General features: G+C 51.1%; 1 protein-coding gene across 10 annotated transcripts in view; it reads left to right on the top strand.

The window, feature by feature from the left end:
* LOC125449581 (mitochondrial import receptor subunit TOM40B-like) overlaps positions 1-26,161 on the top strand; it is a 29,063-nt gene extending 2,902 nt beyond the window's left edge. The window contains exons 3-12 of one of the 10 annotated variants that reach the window (XR_009443455.1): positions 2,298-2,387; positions 3,652-3,753; positions 6,646-6,751; positions 6,884-7,006; positions 7,386-7,462; positions 9,273-9,375; positions 9,686-9,787; positions 12,288-13,262; positions 14,497-15,002; positions 16,332-17,686. Coding sequence is in view for 4 of the 10 variants with exons in the window: in XM_048525405.2 (XP_048381362.1) it covers positions 2,298-2,387; positions 3,652-3,753; positions 6,646-6,751; positions 6,884-7,006; positions 7,386-7,462; positions 9,273-9,375; positions 9,686-9,825 (741 nt within the window). In the remaining 6 variants the exon portion in view is untranslated. Of the gene's footprint in view, positions 1-2,297; positions 2,388-3,651; positions 3,754-6,645; positions 6,752-6,883; positions 7,007-7,385; positions 7,463-9,272; positions 9,376-9,685; positions 9,892-12,287; positions 13,908-14,496; positions 15,003-16,195; positions 17,687-19,752; positions 19,814-26,106 lie in introns of those variants that run through there. The other 9 variants (XR_009443456.1, XR_009443458.1, XR_009443457.1 and 6 more) reach the window with 9 other exon arrangements.
* Positions 26,162-26,422: the final 261 nt, after the last annotated feature.

The following is a 26,422-nucleotide window of genomic DNA, read 5'->3' as shown; positions in this document are numbered from 1 at the left end:
ATCTCCCGGTGTGCCAGGTGCGACTCCAACCACCGGAGCATTTGCCCCTGATACCCATTGATCTCAGCTTTGCCAGGGCTGTGTGATGCCACACTCGGTCGAATTTAGCCTTGATATCAAAAGCTGTCACCCTCTGGATTCTAGGTCTCTTGTCTATGTTTGAACCGAGGCTGTAATGAGGTCAGGAGCTGAGTGGCCCTGGCGGAACCCAAACTGGGCGTCACTGAGCAGGTTATTGCTGAGCAGGTGCTGTGTGATAACACTGTTACTGACACCTTCCATCACTTTACTGATGGTCGAGAGGAGACTGATGGGATGGGAATTGGCCGGGTTGGATTTGTCCTGCTTTTTGTGTACAGGATATACTTGGGCAATTCTCCTCATTGTCGGGTAAATCCCAGTGTTGTAACTGTACTGGAACAGCTTGGCTAGGGGAGTGGCAAGTTCTGGAGCACAAGTCTTCAGTACCACTGCCAGAATGTTGTCAGGGCCTGTCGCCTTTGCAGTGCCCAGTGTCTCCAACAATTTCTTTATATCACATGGAGTGAGTTGAATCGGCTGAAGTCTGGTATTTGTGATGCTGGGGACCACAGGAGGAGGCCGAGATGGATCATCCACTCGGCACTTCTGGCTGAAGATTGCTGCGAATGCCTCAGCCTTATCTTCTGCACTGATGTGCTGGGCTCTTCCATCGTTGAGGATGGGAATATTTGTGGAGCTCCCTCCTCCAGTGAGTTGTTTAATTGTCCCCCACATTGATCACTAGATGTGGCAGGATTAGAACATGAAATGCTGAACAGTACAGCACAGGAACTGGCCCTTCGGCCCACATTATTGTGCAAAACATGATCCCGAATAAAACTAATCTCTTCTGCCTGCCCTTGGTCCACATGCCTCCATCCCTTGCATATTCATGTGTTTATCTAAAAGCCCCTTAAACACCCCCATTGTATCTGCCTCCACCACCTCCCCCTGGCAGCATGTTCCAGACTCCAACACTCTCTGTGTAAAAAAAAACTTGCCTCTCACATCTCCTTTGAACTTAACCCCCATCTCACCTTAAATGCATCTTCCCTAGTTTTAGACATATCAACCCTGGGAAAAGATTCTGACCTTTCTGTGCATCTCAATTTTATAAACTCCTATCAAGTCTCCCCTCGGCCTCTGCCACTCCAGAGAAAACAACCTGAGTTTTTCTAGCCTTTCCCTACAGCTCATACTCTCTAATCTGGGCAGTATCCTGGTAAACCCCTTCTGCACCCTCTCCAAAGCGTCCACATCCTTCCTATAGTGTGGCATCCAGAATGGAATGCCATACTCAAAATGTGGCCCAACCAAAGTCTTAGAAAGCTGCAACCTGACATCCAGACTCTCGCACTCAATTCCCCGACCAATAAAGACAGGCATGCCATATGCCTTCTTTACCAGCCTCTCCACTTGTGGGGTCACTTCCAGGGTATTGTGGACTTGAACCCCAAGGTCTGTGTGTATATCACTGCTACTCAGGGTCCTGCCATGAACTGCATACTTTTCCTTCACATTTGATCTCCCAGAGCATAGCACCTCACAGTTACCTGAATTAAACCCCAAGTGCCGTTTCTGTCAGAGCAACACCTCCTGACTGTAGCCCACTGTACTCTTTCCCCCCCCCCCCCCACCACCGCCCCTGGCGGGGTCTGTCCTGCTGGTGAGTCGGGACATATCCAGGGATGGTGATGGTGGTGTCTGGGATATTGTCTATAAGGTACGATTCTGTTGCTTGACTAGTCTGTGAGACAGCTCTCACAATTTTGACACTAACCCCCAGATGTTAGTGGGGAAGACTTTGCAGGGTCGACAGGGCTGTTTCTGCCGTTGTCTTTTCTGGTGCTAAGGTTGATGCCAGCTGATGTGTCCAGTTTCATTTCTTTGAGAACTTGTGGTGATTAGTCCAACTGAGTGGCTTGCTAGGCCGTTTCAGTGGGCACTTGAGAGTCAACCACATCGCTGTGGGTCTGGAGTCACACATAGGCCAGACCAGGTGAGGGTGGCAGATTTCCGACCCTCAGGGCATTAGCCAGGCAGGTTGTTCTGACAATTGTGGCTGTCGTTAGACTCTTAATTTCAGATTTTGTCTCGTGACTTGAAATCCCACCATCTGTCGTGGTGGGATTCCAACCCAGGCCCCCAGAACACGAGCTGAGTTTCTGGATCAACAGACCAGCGATGATCCCGCTCCGCCAACGCCGGCCCTAGATACAGAGTCAAGTTCCATCTCTGCCTGTTGCTGTAAATTCTCTCGCCTTGTGCCTCTACAGGCTGCCCATACCATCCACATGAGTTCGACATCGCCACATTACCACTTCAACGCGACATACTCGGGAACTCAACAGGCAGGCCCTGGCGAAGTAAGTCTGTGTTTGTGCTGCTGTCCTGCCGTTAGGGAGGTTGGGGTGGGGTGCATTGTCTCAGGTAATTCACTTCTGGGTCTGCAGGAGGCAGAGTTTCCGCATCCTCAGCCCTTGTCACATCTCTCCCTGCCTCCACCCATCCTTGTGGGTCTTTCCCTCCCTCCCTTTCAGGTTCTGTGCTCTCATCAATACTTACTCCTTTATCTCACTCTGACATTGAACATGAAGAGGTTTGCTCAGTTAGGATTGTGTACCTCTGAGATTTTTAAATTAATTTAATCGTGGAATGTGGCATTGATAGTTGGTCAGGATTCATTGCCCCCTTGAGAAGATGGAGCTGAGCTGCCCCCTTGAACCGCTGCAGCCCACATCCCTGGGTTGACCCACATTGCCCCCTCAGGGAGGGAATTCCAGGATTCTGACCCAGCGACCCTGAAGGAACAGCGATATATTTCCAAATCAGGATGGGGGGAGGGGCACGGAGGGGAACTTGCACGGGGCGGGGGTCCCATGTACCTGCCGCCCCTTGTCCTTCTGGATGGAAGTGGGTCGTGGGGTTTGGAAGGTGCTGCCTGAGGAGCTTTGGTAAATTTCTGCAGCGCGTCTTGTAGATGGTACACACTGCTGCGACTGAGCGTCGGGTGGGAGGGGGAGAGTGGATGTGGAAAGAAAGGATTTGTGTTCATTTGGATTGGCTACAGTGCGAGTAAATAGGAAAGGGCTTGTATCCATTGGGTGCATGGTGCCTGAGAAGGGTGTTTGGGTCCATTGGGATTGTGTGCAGTGGGACTGAATGGGAAGGGGTTTGAGTCCATTGGGATTGTGTGCAGTGGGACTGAATGGGAAGGGGTTTGAGTCCATTGGGATTGCGTGCAGTGGGAGTGAATGGGAAGGGGTTTGAGTCCATTGGGATTGCGTACAGTAGGAGTGAATGGGAAGGGGTTTGAGTCCATTGGGATTGTGTGCAGTGGGACTGAATGGGAAGGGGTTTGAGTCCATTGGGATTGCGTGCAGTGGGAGTGAATGGGAAGGGGTTTGAGTCCATTGGGATTGCGTACAGTAGGAGTGAATGGGAAGGGGTTTGGGTCCATTGGGATTGCGTACAGTAGGAGTGAATGGGAAGGGGTTTGGGTCCATTGGGATTGCGTACAGTAGGAGTGAATGGGAACGGGTTTGGGTCCATTGGGATTGTGTGCAGAGGTAGTGAATGGGAACGGGTGTGACTCATGGATCTCACTTCTTCTCTTCTGTTCTGTGCTAGAATTTCCCGCTGCTGGTGGGTGAAATGGACAGCTCAGGAAGCTTAAACGCGCAGTGTATCCTCCTGCTGGCCGAGAGGATCCGTGCCAAAGCAGCATTTCAGGTCTGACACCCCCTTCGCAGGGAAGTGCCTCTCTCTACAATTGTCAGCATAGTCTCATTTGGAAAATCAATCCCCCACCTTACCTGTACTAAATCCTTAAAACGGCAGCGCAGTGGGTCAAATCCAGAACTGAGCCACTAAGTTCAATTCAAATAGAACCATCTCTCTGTTCATTTCAAATTAAATCCGGTCACCGGTCCTCCTGATCGGAATAACGTGTGAAGCTGACATGCCACGTCGGGTCCTTTTTGTTTTAATTCAAAGCCTGGCAGAGATGTAGAACCCACAGTTGTGCCCATGTGGCTCTTTGACGTTAGCTGAGAGATTAATCCCACTCTGCTGTGCTTTCACAGGAGTGTCAGTGTTACCCCTTCCGATACTTTTCCAGTGTTCCTGTTGATCGTGCTTCCCGTGCCTTTCCAGGCATCCCGTTACAGGCCCACAAGAACTCGCTGCATGACGCAGTTTCTCCTCGTACAGCACGGAAATAGGCCCTTCTCCCCGTGTCGACCATCATCCCAATCTAAACTCGTTCCCCGCTGCCTGCACTTGGTCTGTACCCCTCCAAACCTTTCTTATTTGTGTATTTACCCAAATGTCTTCCGTCTGGCAATAATGGGTATTCTATTCTACTCGCACCTGCCTCTTCAGGATTTTCATTCCATTCACACAAACTACTCTCTGCGTTTATGAAAACAAGAGTTTCCCCTCGTCTCCTTTTGAAATCTTTGCCCTCTCACCTTAAAAATACACCACTTGCTCTTGAAATCCCCCACCCCAGGGCAAAGGCACCTGACGTTCGCTTTATCTATGGCCCTCATGATTTTATAAACATCTGTAAGACCACCTCTCAACCTGCCACACTCCGGTGAGAAAAGTCACAGCCTCCCAAACCCTTCATTCCCAGCAACATCCTGGTTAACGGGGTGGCACGGTGGCTCAGTGGTTAGCACTGCAGGCTCACAGCGCCAGGGACTCGGGTTCGATTCCAGCTTCGGGTAACTGTCTGCGTGGAGTTTGCACACTCTCCCCGTGTCTGCGTGGGTTTCCTCCGGGTGCTCCGGTTTCCTCCCACAATCCAAAGATGTGCAGGCTAGGTGGATCGGCCGTGCTAAATTGCCCGTAGTGTTCAGGGATGTGTGGGTTATAGGGGGATATGTCTGGGTGGGATGCTGCAAGGGGCGGTGTGGACTTGTTGGGCTGAAGGGCCTGTTTCCACACTGTAGGGAATCTAGTCTAAATTCCTTCTACCCCCTCTCCAGGTTACTGATAACCTTCCTGTAACTGGGTGTCCAGAACTGGACACAGTGCTCCAGGAGAGGCCTCACCAATGTCCTGTACAACCTCAACATGACGTCTGATTTTTTTCCATTAACAAGTCACTTTAACTCTGTGCTATTGCCTTCTTGATTCCCCTGCTTGTAGGAATGGTTTTTCGCTGATGTGTTCAATCCCTTCAGAATTTCAAATACCTCCATTAAATCTCAGAAACCAAATCAGACTCGGCGTCTCTCTATCTTTAGAATCATAGAATCGCCCCAATGCGGAAAGAGACCATTCAGCCCATTGACTCTGCACCGACCCTCTGAAGAGCATCCTACCGTATCTCTGTCATCCTGCATTTCCCACAGCAAACCCACCCTAACCCGCACATCCCTGTGCACTACAGGACAATTTAGCACGGCCAACCCACCCTAACCCGCACATCCCTGGGACACTATGGGACAATTTAGCACGGCCAATCCACCCTAACCCGCACATCCCTGGGCACTACGGGACAATTTAGCACGGCCAACCCACCCTAACCTGCACATCCCTGGACACTATGGGACAATTTAGCACGGCCAATCCACCCTAACCTGCACACCCCTGGGCACTACGGGACAATTTAGCACGGCCAACCCACCCTAACCCGCACATCCCTGGACACTATGGGACAATTTAGCACGGCCAATCCACCCTAACCCGCACATCCCTGGGCACTACGGGACAATTTAGCACGGCCAACCCACCCTAACCTGCACATCCCTGGACACTATGGGACAATTTAGCACGGCCAATCCACCCTAACCTGCACACCCCTGGGCACTACGGGACAATTTAGCACGGCCAACCCACCCTAACCCGCACACCCCTGGGCACTACGGGACAATTTAGCACGGCCAACCCACCCTAACCCGCACATCCCTGGGCACTATGGGACAATTTAGCACGGCCAATCCACCCTAACCCGCACATCCCTGGGCACTATGGGACAATTTAGCACGGCCAATCCACCCTAACCCGCACATCCCTGGGCACTACGGGACAATTTAGCACGGCCAACCCACCCTAACCCGCACATCCCTGGGCACTATGGGACAATTTAGCACGGCCAACCCACCCTAACCTGCACATCCCTGGGCACTACGGGACAATTTAGCACGGCCAACCCACCCTAACCCGCACATCCCTGGGCACTATGGGACAATTTAGCACGGCCAATACACCCGAACCTGCACATCTTTGGACCGTGGGAGGAAACCGGAGCACCCAAAGGAAACCCACACAGATTCGGGGAGAACGTGTGAAGTTTGCACAGACAGTCGCCCGAGGGTGGTATCGAACCTGGGTCCCTGGCGCAGTGAGGCTGCAGGGCTAACCACTGAGCCACCGTGCTGGTGAGGGGCTCAGTCTGTGAGTTTAGGTTCTCTTATCTGATCCTTGACCAGTGACCCAGAGATACCAACTGTTTCTAGACCCGAGCTGCCTGTTCTCCACAAGGCCCTCGGGAGGGAGTTTTTGGGGTGGGGTATTTCCTGGGTGAGGGGAGGCTGGGAATCGGAGGAGCGTGGTGGGAGGGTGTACATCTCGGCATGATGACCAATTGCCACAATTTGTCCCTGTTCCCAGACGCAGCAGAACAAATTTCTGACCTGGCAGTTTGATTCGGAATATCGAGGGGACAACTTTACAGCCAGCGTCACCCTCGGTAACCCCGACATCATCAACCAATCAGGTAAGGAGGCTCTGACTCTGAGCACGAAGCCCCAAGCAATGGGTTTGGAGCGGGGGTGGGGGGTTGTGGGAGGATGCAGTAGGCCTAAAGACCTGAGTGTGTTTGTTCCTCTCTCTCCCCCTCTTCCTCCAGCGATCGTGGTCGGGCACTTTCTACAGAGCGTCACCCAGAACCTAGTCCTCGGGGGAGAGATAGTCTACCATCGCAGACCCAACGAGGAAGGGGCCATCTTTACACTGGCCGGCAAGTATGCCAGTAAGTGCCACAGTGAGGGGCCTGTCGCTGTGCCGCATTGAAGGGAGCGGGGCCCGTCGCTGTGCCGCGCTGAGGGGGGGGCGGGGCCCGTCGCTGTGCCGCATTGAAGGGAGCGGGGCCCGTCGCTGTGCCGCGCTGAGGGGGGGGCGGGGCCCGTCGCTGTGCCGCGCTGAGGGGGGCGGGGTCCGTCGCTGGGGCGTCGCGCTGAGGGGGACGCGGGGCCCGTCGCTGTGCCGCACTGAGGGGGGCGGGGTCCGTCGCTGGGGCGTCGCGCTGAGGGGGACACGGGGCCCGTCGCTGTGCCGCGCTGAGGGGCGCCGCAGTTTAGGGTATCAGGCCTGTGTCGTACACTGACTGTGTTTGCGTCCCTGTTACACAGCCCCTCAGTGGACAGCCACTCTGAATATTGGTCGAGGCGGGGCACACGTGAGCTACTACCACAGGGCGAACGATCAGGTGAGTGTTCTCTCAGATCTGTTCGCTCGGCTCAGGGCTGGCTGCCCCCCTTCAGGTGAGGGAAGTCAGACTGGCCGGTGAAAGAGAGCACTTTGCGATTGGTGAAAATGTGATTCCAGCAGAGGCAGGAAGCTAGTTTCCTGGGGGACGAGACAACGGTACAGATACGCTGATGTTTGTAATCTCACCAACTGGCAGCTATTTAAGTACTGGCCTGTCTATGTAAACTAATCGAACACGAGGGGTGTCGAAATGCTAATTAATCTCCACAGGGCTGTCAAGTGCAGACCCTAGGGAGGAGCTTTGCACAGTAGAGGCTAAGTATCAGCCTCTGGGTGTGCTGTGTCGAGTTAGCAGAATGGACTGTGTTCCCCGGGATTTAGATGATGATGTAGATGATCCGACAGAAGTTTGAGCTGTCACAGTGAAGTGGAACGATCTCTGCTGCCAGTCCTGTTCAGGAGACAATCGAGGAGCAAGGCAACACAAAGATTGAGGATACTTCAGGACTGCATCCCGCAAACAGCAACTGGGTCAGTCAAATTTCCCAATGTCCGTTAAGCGGTGGGGGGTGCGGGCGATGGGGTGAAGGTGGGTTAGTGGGGTTTGCCCATGGATCAGCTCTGATCTCGATGAGGGTGCTGCATGGGCTCCTCCTCCAGTGCTGGCTGTCACCGTTTTCTGACCCTGTGTTACACTGAGGCTCGTTCTTCAGACTGGAGGCCTGTGACCAGCGGTGTGCCACAGGGATCAGTGCTAGGGTCACTTCTGTGTGACATTTATATAAATGGTTTGGTTGAGAATACAGGAGGCATGGTTAGTAGGTTTGCAGGGGGCACCATCGTTGCTGGTACAGTGGACGGCAAAGAAGTTTATCTGAGGTTACAAGGAGATCTTGATCAGTTGGGCTGGTTGGGTGAGGAGTGGCAGATGGAGTTTAATCTGGATAAATATAAGGTATTCCGTTTTGGATAATATAATCAACAGACGGACTTCTACAGTTAATGGTAGGGCCCTGGGTAGTGCTGTAGAACAGAGAGACCTCGGGGCTTCCGGTACATAATGCTTTGAAGTTTGTGTCACATTGTAGACAGGGGGGATAAGATGGTGGTGAGTGTAGGAGTCAGGGTTGTACAGGGACGTTGGTGAGGTCTCTCCTGGAGCGTTGTGTCCAGTTCTGGTCTCCCTGTTACAGGAAGGATATTATTAAACTGGAGAGGGTTCAGAAGGCATTTACCAGGATGTTGCTGGGAATGGAAGGTTTGCGGGTCAAGAAGAGGATGGGTGGGCTGGGAGTTTTCTCCCTGGTGTGTAGGAGGTTGAGGGGTGACCTTATAGAGCTCTATATGATCATGAGGGGTGGAAGATTTCAAGACTCGGGGGCATATTTTTAAGGTGAGGGGGGAAGATTGAAGACATTGGAGGGGGCATTTTTTTTACACAGAGGATGGTTTGCGTGTGGAATGAACTTCCGGAGGAAGTGATGAGTGCGGGCACAGTTACATTTAAAAGACATTTGGATAAGTACATGAACAGGAAAGGCTTGGAGGGATATGGGGAAAATGCTGACAGCTGGGACTAGTTTAGTTTGGGAATTATGGTCGACACAGACCGGACTGAAGTGCCTGTTTCTATGCTGTATGATTCAATAACTCTAATTACGTGAATAGAAAATGTTTGAAGGGATAGGGGCCAGGAGCAGGCAGGTAGGACTCGTTGAATTGGGGAGTGTGCACTGGATGGACCGAAGGGTCTCGTCACTGTGCAGTATGACTCACTGATACTGACCGAAGACCCTCCTCCCCCGCAGGTCCAGGTGGGCGTGGAGTTCGAGGCGAGCTCTCAGACCCAAGAGACGGTCTCCTCGTTTGGATACCAGCTCGACCTCCCGGAGGCAAACATGGTGTTCCGAGGTGAGCTCCCAGCTCCCGAGAGGAGAGGATGTGAGGAAAGTCCACAGGGACTGAGCGGGGGAGTGCTGAGGGCGTGGAGAGATCCAGTCAGTGCTTAACAGGACAGGAGGTGGTGAAGGGCCACACGGTTTAGGGGGAGATGGCTTGTACAGTCCAGGGTTGGGGGTGGGGGGGCAGGGAGTAGGGTTTTAGTTGACTGAGCGAGTGTTGTCTCAATAGCAGAAGGGTACAGGCAGGGGTTGCAGGGAGGGGCTGGGGATGGTGTTCCAGGGTCAACCTCTTACGCTGATGTCTCCCCTCCGTCCTGCAGGCTCCTTGGACAGCAACTGGGTGGTTGGTGGCGTCCTGGAGAAGAAACTCGCCCCTTTACCTTTGACCTTTGCCCTGGGCGCCTTCATGGACCACATGAAGGGCAAGTTCCAATATGGTTTCAGTGTCACTGTCTGTTGAGCGGAGTCACAAGACACTGTGTCACGGTGATCCAGAGCCTAGGATGAGGCGGTTACCGCTGGGATTGTGGTGGGGTGGGGGTGCGGGAGGGTATGGGGGGGGGGTGACCTGACGCGGGTGTCAGGGCCAGCGGGGGATTATTCATTTCCGCGTTCTGCTGCTTCCGCGACATCTCGCATTGGCACGAGGCCCGCTGTGAGCAGAGGGGGGTTTCACGGAAGGACGCATTGGAAATCAGGAAGGAATGCTGACAATCCTCACAGGAATCGAGCAGGACACAACACGTCAGGAATCGACAAGTGCAGAGAGTAGCGGGGTAGTGCATTGAGTCTGGTTCCGGTGATGGAGAGTCAGGAGGGTCACAGGAGGTCAGTGAAACAGGGATGGATGCAGCGGAAAACATGGCAGAGGAATTTGAAGAAGAGCTGCAGTGATGTTTTGAGATGGTGCCACGTTGTTTTGGTACTGCATCATGGCAAAGGGGAGACTTCAGTTCCCATCCTTTCATCAGTTCCTACTGAAGGGGTCTGGTCAGATTATTGATGGTGAACAGAGTTTAAATTAGATTAGATTCCCTTCAGTGTGGAAACAGGCCCTTCGGCCCAACAAGTCCACACCATCCCTTGAAGCATCCCACACACCCCTGAACACTACGGGCAATTTAGCACGGCCGATCCACCTTGCAATCCCCCACCAGTCTCTATCCCACAATCTCTAATCAACGTGGGGTATTCCTTTCCAATAGAAACTCACGTCAGAGTCACAGCACTCCCTCAGCGCTGACCCTCCTAGAGCGCGGCGCGCCCCCAGCGCTGACCCTCCTAGAGCGCGGCGCGCCCCCAGCGCTGACCCTCCTAGAGCGCGGCGCGCCCCCAGCGCTGACCCTCCTAGAGCGCGGCGCGCCCCCAGCGCTGACCCTCCTAGAGCGCGGCGCACCCCCAGCGCTGACCCTCCTAGAGCACGGCGCACCCCCAGCGCTGACCGGCCAGGGTTACGTAAATCTCTGGAGCAGGACTTGATATCACTGTGTTCTGACCGAGATGGACCCTGTCTGGCCATGGCCATTCTTCTCTGTCTCTCCTATCGTGTAACAGAATGTAGCATTCCAGTCCCTCTGAGGTGAGAACTGTGTACAGTGTTCCAAGTGTGGCTCAAACTATGAGGGTTAGACCTTACAGTGTATTGCATTAAATGTCGACATTTGCATAGTGATCCAATCAGGAACTGTAAGATGGTTTAAGGATCAAATTGTGTAATTGGAGAGAAACAAGATTTCTTTCTGGTTTGGTGTGTCTGAAAAAAAGAAAAGGCTGAACATTAAATTCAACGTGGGTTGTTCAGAGGAGATCTCGGGAAACCGCTCACCGGTTCTCCACATGAATAACCGTGGTCATGACTGGTGGAGATCAATCATCTCGGCTCCAGGACATCTCTGCACGGTAGTGTCCTCGGACCAACCATCTTCAGCTGCTTCATCAATGACCTTCCCTCTGTCATAAGGTCAGAAGTGGGGATACTCCCTGATGATTGCACAATGCTCAGCCCCATTCGCGACTCCTCAGATACTGAAGCAGCCCGTGTCCAGATCTTGTTGCATGTGAACAATATCCAGGCTTGGGCTGACAAGTGACATTCGCGCCTCGCAAATGCCAAGCTATCATCATCACCAATAAGAGACAATCTAAGCATGACTCTTTTACAATCTAAGACTCTTTTACATTCAATGGTGTTACCATCACTGAACCCCCCACTATCAACATCCTGGGGGTTACCATTGACCAGAAACTCCACTGGACTCACCACATAAACACAGCGGCTACAAGAGCAGGTCAGAAGCTGGGAATCCTGCGGCGAGTAACTCCCGTCCTGTCTCCCCCCTCAAATCCTGTCCCACCATCTACAAGGCACAAGTCAGGAGTGGGATGGAAATCTCACCATTTGCCCCTGGATGGGGGTAGTCCCAACAACGAGATCAGCACTATCCAGAACAAAGCAGCCCACACTCGATTGGCACCACATCGGCAAACAACCCACTCGCGTCCACCACTGACGCTCAGTCGCAGCAGTGTGTACCATCTACAAGGCGCTCTGCAGAGATTCACCAAAGATCCTCAGGCAGCATCTTCCAAACCCCACGACCACTTCCATCCAGAAGGACAAGGGGCAGCAGATACATGGGACCCCTGCCTCACTGCAGGTTCCCTTCTAAGCCACTGACCATCCTGACTTGGAAATATATCGCCGTTCCTTCAGTGTCACTAAGTCAGAATCATGGAAATCTTTCAACAAAAAAGAAAACAGTGGGGTGCATCTGAAACTGGCCCTCTACAAAAATCTGGGAAATGTTCACAATGCAAAACCATGCCATTTGGCCCACCTACTCTATGTAAGCCTCCTTACAACAATTCTCTATACGTCAACTGCATCAGTGACTCATCAGAAATCCTTTCTTCCTTCTGCAGTTATCTGTTGATCGCTCCGTGTTGGCATATATTCCACACTCTCCCACTCTTTGGATAATGGTTTTTATTTTGCTGAATGTCCGAATGGATTTGTCAGTGACTACCTTGTGCTGAGAGCCACTTGGGTTCTGTACACTGTACCAAGGTATGTGGTGATCAGAGCTTGATACAGTGCTCCGAGTGCGGGTCTGACTGAGGGATACAGGGACCGGAACTGTGCACGGTGCTCCGAGTGTGGGTCTGACTGAGGGATACAGGGACCGGAACTGTGCACGGTGCTCCGAGTGTGGGTCTGACTGAGGGATACAGGGAGAAGAACTGTGCACGGTGCTCCGAGTGTGGGTCTAACTGAGGGATACGGGGACCGGAACTGTGCACGGTGCTCCGAGTGTGGGTCTGACTAAGGGATACGGGGACCGGAACTGTGCACGGTGCTCCGAGTGTGGGTCTGACTGAGGGATACGGGGACCGGAATTGTGCACGGTGCTCCGAGTGTGGGTCTGACTGAGGGATACAGGGAGAAGAACTGTGCACGGTGCTCCGAGTGTGGGTCTAACTGAGGGATACGGGGACCGGAACTGTGCACGGTGCTCCGAGTGTGGGTCTGACTGAGGGATACAGGGAGAAGAACTGTGCACGGTGCTCCGAGTGTGGGTCTAACTGAGGGATACGGGGACCGGAACTGTGCACGGTGCTCCGAGTGTGGGTCTGACTGAGAGATACAGGGACCAGAACTGTGCACGGTGCTCCGAGTGTGGGTCTGACTGAGGGATACGGGGACCGGAACTGTGCACGTTGCTCCGAGTGTGATTGTAAGGAATGGTGTGTAGCATTTTGTGAAATGCACCCTGCACTTGATCTTTGAAGCATTTATTGCAGAGCTGATATCCGGTAACTGGCTCCAGATCTCTGCGACTGATGCTGGGATTTACAACCTATCGAGTGCTCTGTTGTCCCATGCTCACAGAGCCTGAGGTATGTTAGCTTGTGTAGGGGTGGGGGGGCCAGCCCATTGACATCACTGCCTCCTGTCCACTCCTAATGAAAATGATCACCAGTTCGTTTGGATTGGAGCACGGGAGAGGGAGAGGGAGAGGGAAATTCTTTTTCCTTCTTCTGGATAGGATCATTGAGCATAAAGTCCTTTCCTTTCTTTTCTTCTTTCTCGCTCTCTCTCTTCTCTTCTCTCCCCCCCCCCCCCGCCCCCCCACCAAGGGACCCTGTTGAAAGGGGGTGTTGGAGAGGGAGAGAGACCCCCTTTCAGCAGAGTCCCTGATGGAGAGTGAGATTTGCTGAAATTATATGAAAGATCAGTGCTGTTTGATTATATATCCCTCAGTTAATTGGATACATGTATATAAGGAAATGAATAAAATATTGAAATCCTCTAACATGGCAATAAGCATGTGTCTGATTCTGTGAGACTGTCACTGTTGATATAAATCTGTGTACTCTGTTTACATCAACTTTAGTGTGTCCAGCAAGACTAGCTTGTCGCTATTTTTACTCCTGTTTACAAACCCCTCTGATGCTGCCTCATGAAGCTGCACCCCACTCATCTCTGAAGCCTTGCTCAGCACATGCTCTCCTCCTCGGCTCTGCCACCGACCCCAGCACCAGTACCCCTCTTCATCTCGGTGATGTGTCTGAGCACATCATGTATCTGTAACATGATGTTACAGAGACAGGGAGGGGGTTGCGGGGGCTGGAGGGGGTTACAGTGATAGGGAGGGGGAGCAGGGGGTTACAGAGACAGGGAAGGGGTGCAGGGGCTGGAGGGGGTTACAGAGACAGGGAGGGGGGCTGAAGCCTGAAAATTGGGTAAAGGTGGTGAAGAACGAAGCTGTCCTCAGGAACTACACTGTAACCCTGCGGCTGGAAACAGTGGGGATGAGTTTTTTAATCAATAAATGTGAGAACAATGGAAATACCCCCATCAGCCAACAGTTTGAACTGGGAGGATAAAAACAGGATGACATCTGTTTGCCCGACATTGCTGTCGACATGATGGAAATGCTGACCACAGGGAAAAGCGATGAAAAATTTTCAGACCTGTCCATTTCAGGCAGTCAATAGGTGTTTGAATGATCATTACCAGGCTTTGTGAGGTGACATTTGGGATTTTCCTCAGGGCAACATAAGTACTTCCCTGGGAGAAAGATGGATATTTTAAACTGGTTGAGTTTTTAAAATTTCTTACTTTTTTCAGGAGAGAGAGAGAGAGAGAATTGCCCACTGCGGACGTTAGAAGTCCTCTCTGATGCACCACCCCACCCCACCCCGTTTCCTGGCAAAACATCTGCAGAGTGCCACGGAGACACCCATCTCCAGGTCTCTCTACCATTAAAAGCCACACATCTCATTGAGTGCCTCTCTCTGCTTGCCTCCTTTCCGAAGATGCTTGACTTTCCAATGATTGTTACTGTTGAACGATTCCACATAAATGACATTTGTCACGACCCACCGGGATCATGGTCAGGATATCCAGTTCAGTCACGCATGAAAATTTCACCAAACTACTGAAACGCTCCAATTCTACCTAATTAGTCTAGCTCCGGTTACAAGAATATATGCAGCAAGGTTTTTTTTAAACCTCTTTCTCCATGAATAAAGAAAACCTATTTATTGCAAGTCGGTTGAATTGCTTATCTAAAACTAAAGCTGGGATTTACAACCTATCGAGTGCTCTGTTGTCCCATGCTCACAGAGCCTGAGGTATGTTAGCTTGTGTAGGGGTGGGGGGGCCAGCCCATTGACATCACTGCCTCCTGTCCACTCCTAATGAAAATGATCACCAGTTCGTTTGGATTGGAGCACGGGAGAGGGAGAGGGAATTTCTTTTTCCTTCTGGATAGGATCATTGACCATGAAGGTCCCTCTTTAAACAGGGTCCCTGTGAGATAGATAGAGAGAGAGAGAGAGAGAGAGACTCCCTCTTTAAACAGGGTGCCTGTGTGTGTGTGAGAGAGAGAAAGTCCCTTTTAAACAGGGTCCCTGACAGAGAGAGAGAGAGAGACTCCCTCTTTAAACAGGGTCCCTGAGAGAGAGAGACTCCCTCTTTAAACAGGGTCCCTGACAGAGAGAGAGAGTCCCTCTTTAAACAGGGTCCCTGAGAGAGAGATATAGAGACCCTCTTTAAACAGGGTCCCTGACAGAGAGAGAGAGAGAGTCCCTCCTTAAACAGGGTCCCTGTGTGTGTGAGAGAGAGAGACTCCCTCTTTAAACAGGGTCCCTGAGAGAGAGAGACTCCCTCTTTAAACAGGGTCCCTGACAGAGAGAGAGAGTCCCTCTTTAAACAGGGTCCCTGAGAGAGAGATATAGAGACCCTCTTTAAACAGGGTCCCTGACAGAGAGAGAGAGAGAGTCCCTCCTTAAACAGGGTCCCTGTGTGTGTGAGAGAGAGAGAGACTCCCTCTTTAAACAGGGTCCCTGACAGAGAGAGAGAGAGCGCGCGAGTCCCTCTTTAAACAGGGTCCCCGAGAGAGAACTTATCTGTTTAAATAGGATCTATGACAGTGAGAGTCTCCCGGTTTAAGCAGTGTCCCTACAGAGAGAGGGAAAGACTCTCTTTTTAAACAGAGTGGACAAAACAGAGAAACGCAGTACCAGTTTGGACCACAGGCTTCAATGTGTTGTTTTATTTCAGTTTCTTTGGGCACTTTAGTGCTGATGGTACACATTGTGGACATGCCAGTTCTCAGTCTTTAGTTTACGGCAGGAGAAATTGCACTTGCAGAGCCTGTGAAGGTGTTTGTTTTCAATAGGGGATTCTGTAAAGTCCCTTCACTTTTTCTGGCTTGGGAAAAGGACTGTTTCACAACAGAGGACTGAGTGAGATGTTGCTGCTAGTTTTAAAAAGCAATTTACTTAGACTCAGTGTAAGCTGTCACCATGCTACTTTGTTGAAGGGAGTGGGGAGGTTGATGGTCGACCGGCTGGCACTAAGGTGATGCGAACAAAAAGCTGGCAGACTGATTTGAGAATTACGACCAATTGCTGTGAGCTGTTTCATTACCCAGCAACGAAGAGACTCTTTCGTTACAGCACCAGTCACCCTGTGCCTCCTACAAAGTGAAAAGAAAGATTGCAGAACAGAAAACCCAAGGAAGCAAAACGATCATCTCAAGCAATTCTGTAGACTGAAATTCTTAAACCTTTTCTTCCTCCCTGCCCCGCGACCATCAATGATTTGTTTGTCTATCTGCGTCCATCTGTAAGTTTATGAAGGATTTGATGAGTACAGTTGGATGTTAACAGTTCATGCATTTTTAAAGCTCTGGTTAAAATTTCATTATTTACTTTGAAGAAGAATAATTCAAAGGAGGTGTTTGGCTTGTCTTCATGGAAACAGATCCACAGCTAAGGAAGATAGCACAGACACCGCATGTTGAAAGAGGGGCTGAAGGAGCTCCAAAGTGTTAATATATCTGCTGAAGAAATGGAACCTGACAAACAAGGAACACTTTTTTTTTCATTAAACAGTGAAGTAGACATTGTAAGAAGCTATTGAGAGTAACACAGGACATTCCTATGGAGGGGCATTTAGGAATCCAGAAAACACAAGTATTATACATGGGCAGGGCTTCATAGAGATGAGTGTGTTCTGTAAAATTGTCATGTATGTAAATTACAACATGTATCAGACCAACCTAAGCCAGTTTCTGAAGAATTATTTTATCAAATGTTAATGGATTGAATAAACAAAAGCAGAACATCAGTAAATTGTCATAATTATGAGCATAACTCAATTAGCAGAGGCTTTTTCTTTGAGGATGATTGGACCTAGTGTAATAGTGAAGGAGCTAACACAATTTTTTGCTTGGCATGGACTCCCAATTGAGGTACAGTCCGAACAGGGGTTTTAACTTTCATGTCTACAGTTTCCATTAACAGTTTGGAAATAAAACAATTGAGGTATAATTGATCCAGAAACACAGGGAGCCATCGCATTCTCAACATTGTGATGAAGGCAGGCTCACAAACAAACAGGATTGAGACAAAGGGTTACTTTTCTTAGGTTTTACGATAAGACATTTTCTGACTGTGTTGACTGGATTTAGCTCATCAGAATAGGTTTGTAGTCGGGAAACTAGAACTCTCTTAAAATTGATGAGGAAGAGGTTGTTGAAGGAGAAAGATGATTCCTCAATGTTGGATGACATGTCCATGGGTTTTAGAAAGATTGCCAGGAACATTAAGGGAGCACAGGAAGATTTAAATGTTTATTGAGATTGTAAAGAAACTTGCAGTTCGATATGACACATTAGTTAATCAGATAGAGAAGATATAGCACCATGACAATTTGGGCTATCGATGCAAAGTGGTATTGTCCCTATCTCTGAGCCAGGAAGATTTATAAGGTTCACATGAATGAATGGATAGATAAATATTCAGCAATGAGAGAGTCTCATGAAGAAGGGTATTGTAGCCATTACAAGGTGAAACTCTGATAGTGAAATTTATATAAAATATAATTTATATAAAATATAATTTATATAAAATATAATTTATATAAAATATAATTTATATAAAATACTTAGGAAGGTTAGTGATAACAAAGTGTGGGGCTGGATGAACACAGCAGGCCAAGCAGCATCTCAGGAGCACAAAAGCTGACGTTTCAGGCCTAGTCCCTTCATCAGAGAGGAGGATGGGGAGAGGGTTCTGAAATAAATAGGGAGAGAGGGGGATGCGGACTGAAGATGGATAGAGGAGAAGATAGAGGTGGAGAGGAGAGTATAGGTGGGGAGGTGGGGAGGGGATAGGTCAGTCCGGGGAGTTAGTGAAGTGGCTTACTGATTAAAACTCCTGATTGGAGGAGGAAGAATTAGTAATGTCACATAAACATATAGAAAGGGTTTTATCATAGGCAAGAAGATAAAGAGGGGCAGGTTATAAGTGTAACAGAGGATCATTGAGATAATAAGTGTGAAGTAGAAGGTTAGGGAGACTTATCAAAGCGGACCTCCTACAATTTATTCTGGGCCAGACAAACCCCCTCAAAATATATCAAGGAGGTAGTATAGACTGTAACTTTCATCTTATTTAAAGACAAGTGTAACCTGCTGTGTTCCAGATGTGACACGGTTGGCCAAACTACAAGGCTTTAAGCAAAATGCACCTTAGTCTTACACCACAGTTAAATACAAACGAAACAAAAAAATTGGCATAGCTTTCTCAAAATACTTAACAAATTACGACATATTTTAACTACCACCCATCAAAGCCGCTCCAATATGGCAGTGTCCCTTAAACACACCCTTCAGCAAAATGGTTATTCCTCACTCTCGATCTCCTCCAGTCCATGAGAAAGGGACATTGGCAGAACAAATCCAGAGAACTATATCCAGCAGTGTCAACTCCAAAAACACTGACTTAAACAACTGAAAGAAAAAAAAACTAAAAAGCGTGAGTCTGTGTGAGCCTGACTCGACCCACTCATGCTTCTTCCAGCTATTTATGAAAAACAAACTCCAAAGCTATTTACTCTGCAGACACCAAGAGAAACAGGTCAGAACAAATCCGTCTGAAAGGTGCATCTTGCCAGAAATTCAACTCACCGGCCCAGAAATAGTAGGACAGTTAGGCACTGTTGTGATGTTTAGAGAATGGAAGGATTTGGTGAGATTACTGAGGAAGTATGAGATACTCTGTACAGATACACTACATTAGCAAGATGTGGTGTGGACACAGAAGGGTCAGGACTGATGATCAACACCAATACGCTCAGAGAAACAAGCTCATGGAGAAACAGAAATTTAGAACATGCTTTTGGACTGAGCCTGGTCAAAGCAGCTGAAGTTCACCAGAAGTGATCATGGGAACTGCAGATGCTGGAGAATCCAAGATAACAAAGTGTGGAGCTGAATGAACACAGCAGGCCAAGCAGCATCTCAGGAGCACAAAAGCCAGAAGTGTTGGTTCCAAAACCAAATGGATTGCTGGATTTCGTATCAATGATAGAAAGGTGTATACTGTAATGGTGCTATGGCTTTAAGAGATGTATTTTGTCTTGTTTCTGTTTGAAGAGAGGTTTTAAGGTAGAGCAGTCTATCGAAAACCTATATACAGCTTGTGAGGCTGGAACAATAGAAGCAGCCTGAATGGGTGCGGTCAAGCGCCCACCAACCAGGCTTTCGAGTTGTTAGCTTTTCAGTAGTGGTTGCTGGGGTGTCAGCAGGAGTTGGAAGCTGCAGTACACCCCTCCCTGCTATTCTCTCTCTCTGCCTCTGTCTCTATCTTTCTCTCTCTATGTCTCCCTGTCTCTGTCTCACTCTCTATCTCTTTCTCTGTCTTTCTTTTTCTCTCTCTTTCTCTGTCTCTCTCCCTCTCCTTCTGTCATTTTCTCTCTCTCCCTCTGTCTCTCTCTCTCTTTCTCTGTCTCTCCCTCTGTCTCTTTCTCGGTATCTCTCTCTCTATCTCTCTCAGAACTTTCTTTTGATTTTTTTTGCCTCCTGGACTGCAGAAGATGCTCCGCAGAAACTCACCAAAGATCCTCAGGCAGCACCTTCCAAACCCACAGCCACTTCCATCCAGAAGGACAAGGGGCAGCAGGTACATGGGACCCCCACCCCCTGCGAGTTCCCCTCCGAGCCCCTCCCCATCCTGACTTGGAAATATATCCCTGATCCTTCAGTGCCACTGGGTCAGAATCCCTGGAATTCCCTCCTTAAGGGGGCATTGTGGGGCAACCCAGAGCACATGGACTGCAGCAGTTCAAGAAGGCAGCTCCCCCCAACCTACTCAAGGGGGCGCAACTGGGGATGGGCAAAATAGCCGGCCCACCTAGCAATGCCCATGCCTCATAAGTGAATTTTAAAAATTTCATACCTTTTATAAACTCAACGCAACCTTTTATCATTTGCCTAAAGCATTTGTTATCTCCCTCATACACTGTTGGCTTTCCTCCCATTCCTCACATACATATTCTCTCTCCCTCTATCTCCACCTCGTCTCTCTTTCTCACTGTGTCTCAGCAGTAACCCTGTGCTCTGCTCTCTCTCACTCTCTTTCCTTTGCTCCCTGTACCTCTTGCGGCAACAGAACTGTGCTGTGGTCTCTCTCTCTCTCTCATATGCACTCACTCCTTCCTTTTCTCTCCCATACACTCACTCCCTCAGCAGGGTTTGGAAGCTGCAGTACATCTCTCCCTGCTACACTCGATCTCTCTCTCTCTCACATATGCACTCACTCCCTCCTCTCTCTTACACTCACTAGCACCCTCTCTCTCTCTCTCCCACACACATGCACTCACTACTTCCCTGTCTCTCCGATACACTCACTCCCTCCTTCTCTCTTACACTCACCAGCACCCCCTTTCTCTCTCTCTCTCTCTCCCACACACAGGCCCATTCGTACACTCCATCTCTTGGACATGTAGACTCCAAGCCTCACACTCCCACATTCACATCTTTTCCACACTGAGTAGCGGTGTCTCTCTCTGTCTCTCACACACAACATCCCTCTACCCAAAACGCTATTCCCCCCACTTCTCGAAACTGTAACGGTGCAGAAATAGGGCATGCGCTGGTTCTATAAGCTAGTGTGCCAATCTCCAGACATTTCCCCCATATCCCTGCTCACCATTTCTATCGAATTACCCATCTGATAGCACTCCAGTTGAAGCTGCTCCCATCACATTTCCAGTCAGGGCGTTCCACTCCCTAAGCATTAGGTGAGAATGGTTAGACCACATATCACCCTTGTTTTGTTTGCAACATTAGCTTAAACTCGAGCTTCTCCCTATCTAGCCCACTCATGGCTTTGAGAACCTCCATTGGATCTCCTGCTCCTCTCCAGAAAGATCAGTCCCAACCTTGTCCATGGCTGAACTTACTTGTTTCTTGAACCCTTCTTGTACATTGGACTCTGCCCAATGTGTTGGCATCTTTCTGCCAATGTGGCACCCGCAATGCTTCAGAATATTCTCACTGGGCTCCAACAAATGTTGCGCACAAGCTCAGCATCACCTCTCGCACTCCATGGCACTCTTAATAGAGCCAAGATTAGTACTCTTTCACAGTGGGGGACTCCAGCAACATCCCAGGACTTCCAGAGAGACGGGCTGGGGGAAGCGGGGAGTGGGTGGGAGAAGGCAGAGGGTGGGGGGGGTGGGCAAAGCGGTTTTTTTCGGGATGGCAGCCAGTGGAGTTCCACAGGGGCTGATATTCGGACGACTATTCGCACTATACATTAACAACGTGGATGAGGTTAACAAGAATGATCCTGGCAATGGAGGGCTAGTCATATGAGGATGAGGGCCCTGGGTCTGTACTCAATAGAGTTTAGAAGGATGGAGGGAGGTGAATCTGATTGAAACTTACAGGATACGGGGAGGCCAGTGTAGAGTGGGCATGGAGATGATGTTTCCAGCTGGAGGAGAGGCTAGGCACAGCCTCAGACTGAGAGGAAAACCCTTTACAGCTGAGATGAGGAGGAATTTCTTCAGCCAGAGGGAGGTGAATCTGTGGGACTCATTACTGCAGAGGGCTTTGAGTGTATCTGAGACAGAGATAGACAGGTTCCCGATCAGTAAGGGGGGGTCAAGGGTTACAGGGAGAAGGCAAGAGAATGGAGTTGAGAAACACGTCAGGCATGATTGAATAGCAGAGCAGACTTGATGGGCCAAATGGCCAGATTCTGCTCCTATAGCTTATGGCCTTATGCTTTATTTACTGCTCCATCTACCGGCCCTCCAGCTTCAATGTGTGAGGGGGTTAATCCCCCTCCGATAGGGGAACAGAGTGCCCGGTGTGTGTAAATGGGGAGGGCGTGTGTGAGGGGGTTAATCCCCCTGCGATAGGGGAACAGACTGCCCAGTGTGTGTAAATGGGGAGGGGGTGTGTGAGGGGGTTAATCCCCCTCCGATAGGGGAACAGACTGCCCGGTGTGTGTAAATGGGGAGGGGGTGTGTGAGGGGGTTAATCCCCCTCCGATAGGAGAACAGACTGCCCGCTGTGTGTAAATGGGGAGGGGGGGGGGTGAATGTGTGAGGGGTGGGGGTAGATACGCCTCTCTCTGTGTGTTGACTGGCTGTGATTTACTGTATGCTGTATGTGTTTTCCTCTCTATTTCCCGTTCACTGAACCGTGTCGATGCAGCTGTTTAAGTGCAGGATTCTCGGATTTTGAGACAGGAGTGTGTATCTCGTGTGTGTGTGAGAGAGAGAGAGAGAGAGACGGAGGGAGCAGGAGGTGAAATTTGCGTTGACCGTGAGAGCTGGGGCAGGGGAACCGAGTCAACATGAACAAGGTAACGGTGAGGGGGCAATGATAGGGTGAATCAGGAAGGATCGGGGCATCACACTCTGATGGAATGACAAAAAAAACACCAAAAATACAGAGGGAGAGAGAGACAGGGAGGGGGAGAGAGAGACAGGGAGGGGGAGAGAGAGACAGGGAGGGGGAGAGAGAGAGAGAAAGAGACAGGGAGAGAGAAAGAGAGACAGGGGTGGAGAGAGAGATAGAGATAGAGACGGGAGGAAGAGACAGGGAGAGAACCAGAGAAGAAAAGACACGTACAGATAGTGACAGGGAGGGCCTAACCAAAAGCGAAAACTGTGAAGAGAGAGAGAGGCAGATGAGCAAAGAAAGGAGTGGGGGAAGATGGGAGAGAGAGCAGGAGTGGGCAAGAGACAGGGAGAGAGCAGAAGAGATAGGGACCCAGAGAAATGGAGAGTTGATGAAGGTGTGAGAGTGTGGTGGAGGTGAGACACATGGAGAAGTGAAGGTAAAACGCAGAGAGAAAGGGGAAGATAGAGAGAGATAGAGAGAGAGAGAGAGAGAGAGAGAGAGAGAGACAAACAAGCGACACACCAACACTGAACGGCAGATCGGGAGAGAGAAGGAGAAGGGGAATGAGCAATCGGAGAGAATCCGACAAACAAGTGGTCAGCATCCTCACACGGACCGTTATGACACTAATCTCCTGTTACAACATTCTGTCTCCACTCCGAAAAATCTCAAAGAGGGAGCGGGCACTGTCCGAGGCTCCGTGCTGGGGGAGCGGGCACTGTCCGAGGCTCCGTGCTGGGGGAGCGGGCACTGTCCGAGGCTCCGTGCTGGGGGAGCGGGCACTGTCCGAGGCTCCGTGCTGGGGGAGCGGGCACTGTCCGAGGCTCCGTGCTGGGGGAGCGGGCACTGTCCGAGGCTCCGTGCTGGGGGAGCGGGCACTGTCCGAGGCTCCGTGCTGGGGGAGCGGGCACTGTCCGAGGCTCCGTGCTGGGGGAGCGGGCACTGTCCGAGGCTCCGTGCTGGGGGAGCGGGCACTGTCCGAGGCTCAGTGCTGGGGGAGCGGGCACTGTCCGAGGCTCAGTGCTGGGGGAGCGGGCACTGTCCGAGGCTCAGTGCTGGGGGAGCGGGCACTGTCCGAGGCTCAGTGCTGGGGGAGCGGGCACTGTCCGAGGCTCAGTGCTGGGGGAGCGGGCACTGTCCGAGGCTCAGTGCTGGGGGAGCGGGCACTGTCCGAGGCTCAGTGCTGGGGGAGCGGGCACTGTCCGAGGCTCAGTGCTGGGGAGCGGGGCACTGTCCGAGGCTCAGTGCTGGGGGAGCGGGCACTGTCCGAGGCTCAGTGCTGGGGGAGCGGGCACTGTCCGAGGCTCAGTGCTGGGGGAGCGGGCACTGTCCGAGGCTCAGTGCTGGGGGAGCGGGCACTGTCCGAGGCTCAGTGCTGGGGGAGCGGGCACTGTCCGAGGCTCAGTGCTGGGGGAGCGGGCACTGTCGGAGGCTCAGTGCTGGGGGAGCGGGCACTGTCCGAGGCTCAGTGCTGGGGGAGCGGGCACTGTCCGAGGCTCAGTGCTGGGGGAGCGGGCACTGTCCGAGGCTCAGTGCTGGGGGAGCGGGCACTGTCCGAGGCTCAGTGCTGGGGGAGCGGGCACTGTCCGAGGCTCAGTGCTGGGGGAGCGGGCACTGTCCGAGGCTCAGTGCTGAGGGAGCGGGCACTGTCGGAGGGTCAGTGCTGAGGGAGCGGGCACTGTCGGAGGGTCAGTGCTTGGGGAGCGGGCACTGTCGGAGGCTCAGTGCTGAGGGAGCGGGCACTGTCGGAGGGTCAGTGCTGAGGGAGCGGGCACTGTCGGAGGGTCAGTGCTGAGGGAGCGGGCACTGTCGGAGGGTCAGTGCTGAGGGAGCGGGCACTGTCGGAGGGTCAGTGCTGAGGGAGCGGGCACTGTCGGAGGGTCAGTGCTGAGGGAGCGGGCACTGTCGGAGGCTCAGTGCTGAGGGAGCGGGCACTGTCGGAGGCTCAGTGCTGAGGGAGCGGGCACTGTCGGAGGGTCAGTGCTGGGGGAGCGGGCACTGTCGGAGGGTCAGTCACCCTCTCCCGATTTATCAGTCTGTCGCATTTGCAGTGGTGACTGATGGAACAAATACAGTATCTTGTCTGTTTCCTTGACGTGATGTGGGCTTCTGAGAGCGGGAAATGTTTGTTCATTGAGACGTGAGAGTCTCCATGGGGATGGGATTCTCACTGCCAGTGGATTTGGGAGCAGCTGCCTGCGCTCATTCCGTGACTAACTGTCATTCATTAGAAACCCAGAGGGAGACAGAGCGGAAGAAGCAAACACAAACAGACAACAGGAAGGACGGACAGAGTGGGAGTGGAAGAGAGTTGGGAGAGGGGGAGAGAGATAGAAAGGCGGGGAGAGAGAGCGGTACAGCAGACTCAGAGAGAACGGGGGAGAAAGGGGGAGGTGGGAAGTGTATGACAGGGCGAGAAAATGAGTGGGAAACCGTGAGCAGAACAGAGAGGGAATATACCCTGAGATTCCAGTCTGTAACTCCCTCCCGGGGTATCTGTTATTCTGTATATAACCCACCCTGAGCCCCTCGGTTAGATTCCAGTCTGTAACTCCCTCCCGGGGTATCTGTTATTCTGTATATATCCCACCCTGAACCCCTCGGTTAGATTCCAGTCTGTAACTCCCTCCCGGGGTATCTGTCATTCTGTATATAACCCACCCTGAACCCCTCGGTTAGATTCCAGTCTGTAACTCCCTCCCGGGGTATCTGTTATTCTGTATATAACCCACCCTGAACCCCTCGATTAGATTCCAGTCTGTAACTCCCTCCCGGGGTATCTGTTATTCTGTATATCACCCACCCTGAGCCCCTCGATCAGATTCCAGTCTGTAACTCCCTCCCGGGGTATCTGTTATTCTGTATATAACCCACCCTGAACCCCTCAGTTAGATTCCAGTCTGTAACTCCCTCCCGGGGTATCTGTTATTCTGTATATAACCCACCCTGAACCCCTCGATTAGATTCCACTCTGTAACTCCCTCCCGGGGTATCTCTTATTCTGTATATAACCCACCCTGAACCCCTCGATTAGATTCCAGTCTGTAACTCCCTCCCGGGGTATCTGTTATTCTGTACATAACCCACCCTGAACCCCTCGGTTAGATTTCAGTCTGTAACTCCCTCCCGGGGTATCTGTTATTCTGTATATAACCCACCCTGAACCCCTCGAATAGATTCCAGTCTGTAACTCCCTCCCGGGGTATCTGTTATTCTGTATATAACACACCCTGAACCCCTCGATTAGATTCCAGTCTGTAACTCCCTCCCGGGGTATCTGTCATTCTGTATATAACACACCCTGAGCCCCTCGATTAGATTCCAGTCTGTAACTCCCTCCCGGGGTATCTGTTATTCTGTATATAACACACCCTGAACACCTCGATTAGATTCCAGTCTGTAACTCCCTCCCGGGGTATCTGTTATTCTGTATATAACACACCCTGAACCCCTCAGTTAGATTCCAGTCTATAACTCCCTCCTGGGTATAACTGCTCTTTCTCTCTCTCTCTCGTTTCCTTTTGCAGATCATCGCTGGAGATTCTGTCAGTTGCACCAAGAACCCTTCAAACAGTGAGATAGGTATACGCAGTTTTTATAATATCTCCATCTGTCCCATTTACCACAGCTCTCCCCAGGCTTGTTGCAGCTCATGAGGTCAAGTTATGGGAGATAATACACTGGTCACAGTCTCTGTAAAATGATCATTCTCTCCTTCCCTGGCTGTTGGAAGTTTTGAGATATAAGGAGAGGCTGCGATCGGAGACTGAGGGGCTGACCTTATAGGGAGAGGGAATATACCTCTGTATATAACACACCCTGAAGGTTTATAAAACCACGAGG

The sequence above is a fragment of the Stegostoma tigrinum genome, chromosome 46, assembly GCF_030684315.1.
Source record: "Stegostoma tigrinum isolate sSteTig4 chromosome 46, sSteTig4.hap1, whole genome shotgun sequence".
Taxonomy (NCBI): Eukaryota; Metazoa; Chordata; class Chondrichthyes; order Orectolobiformes; family Stegostomatidae; genus Stegostoma; species Stegostoma tigrinum.
This window is presented reverse-complemented; position numbering and strand designations above follow the sequence as displayed.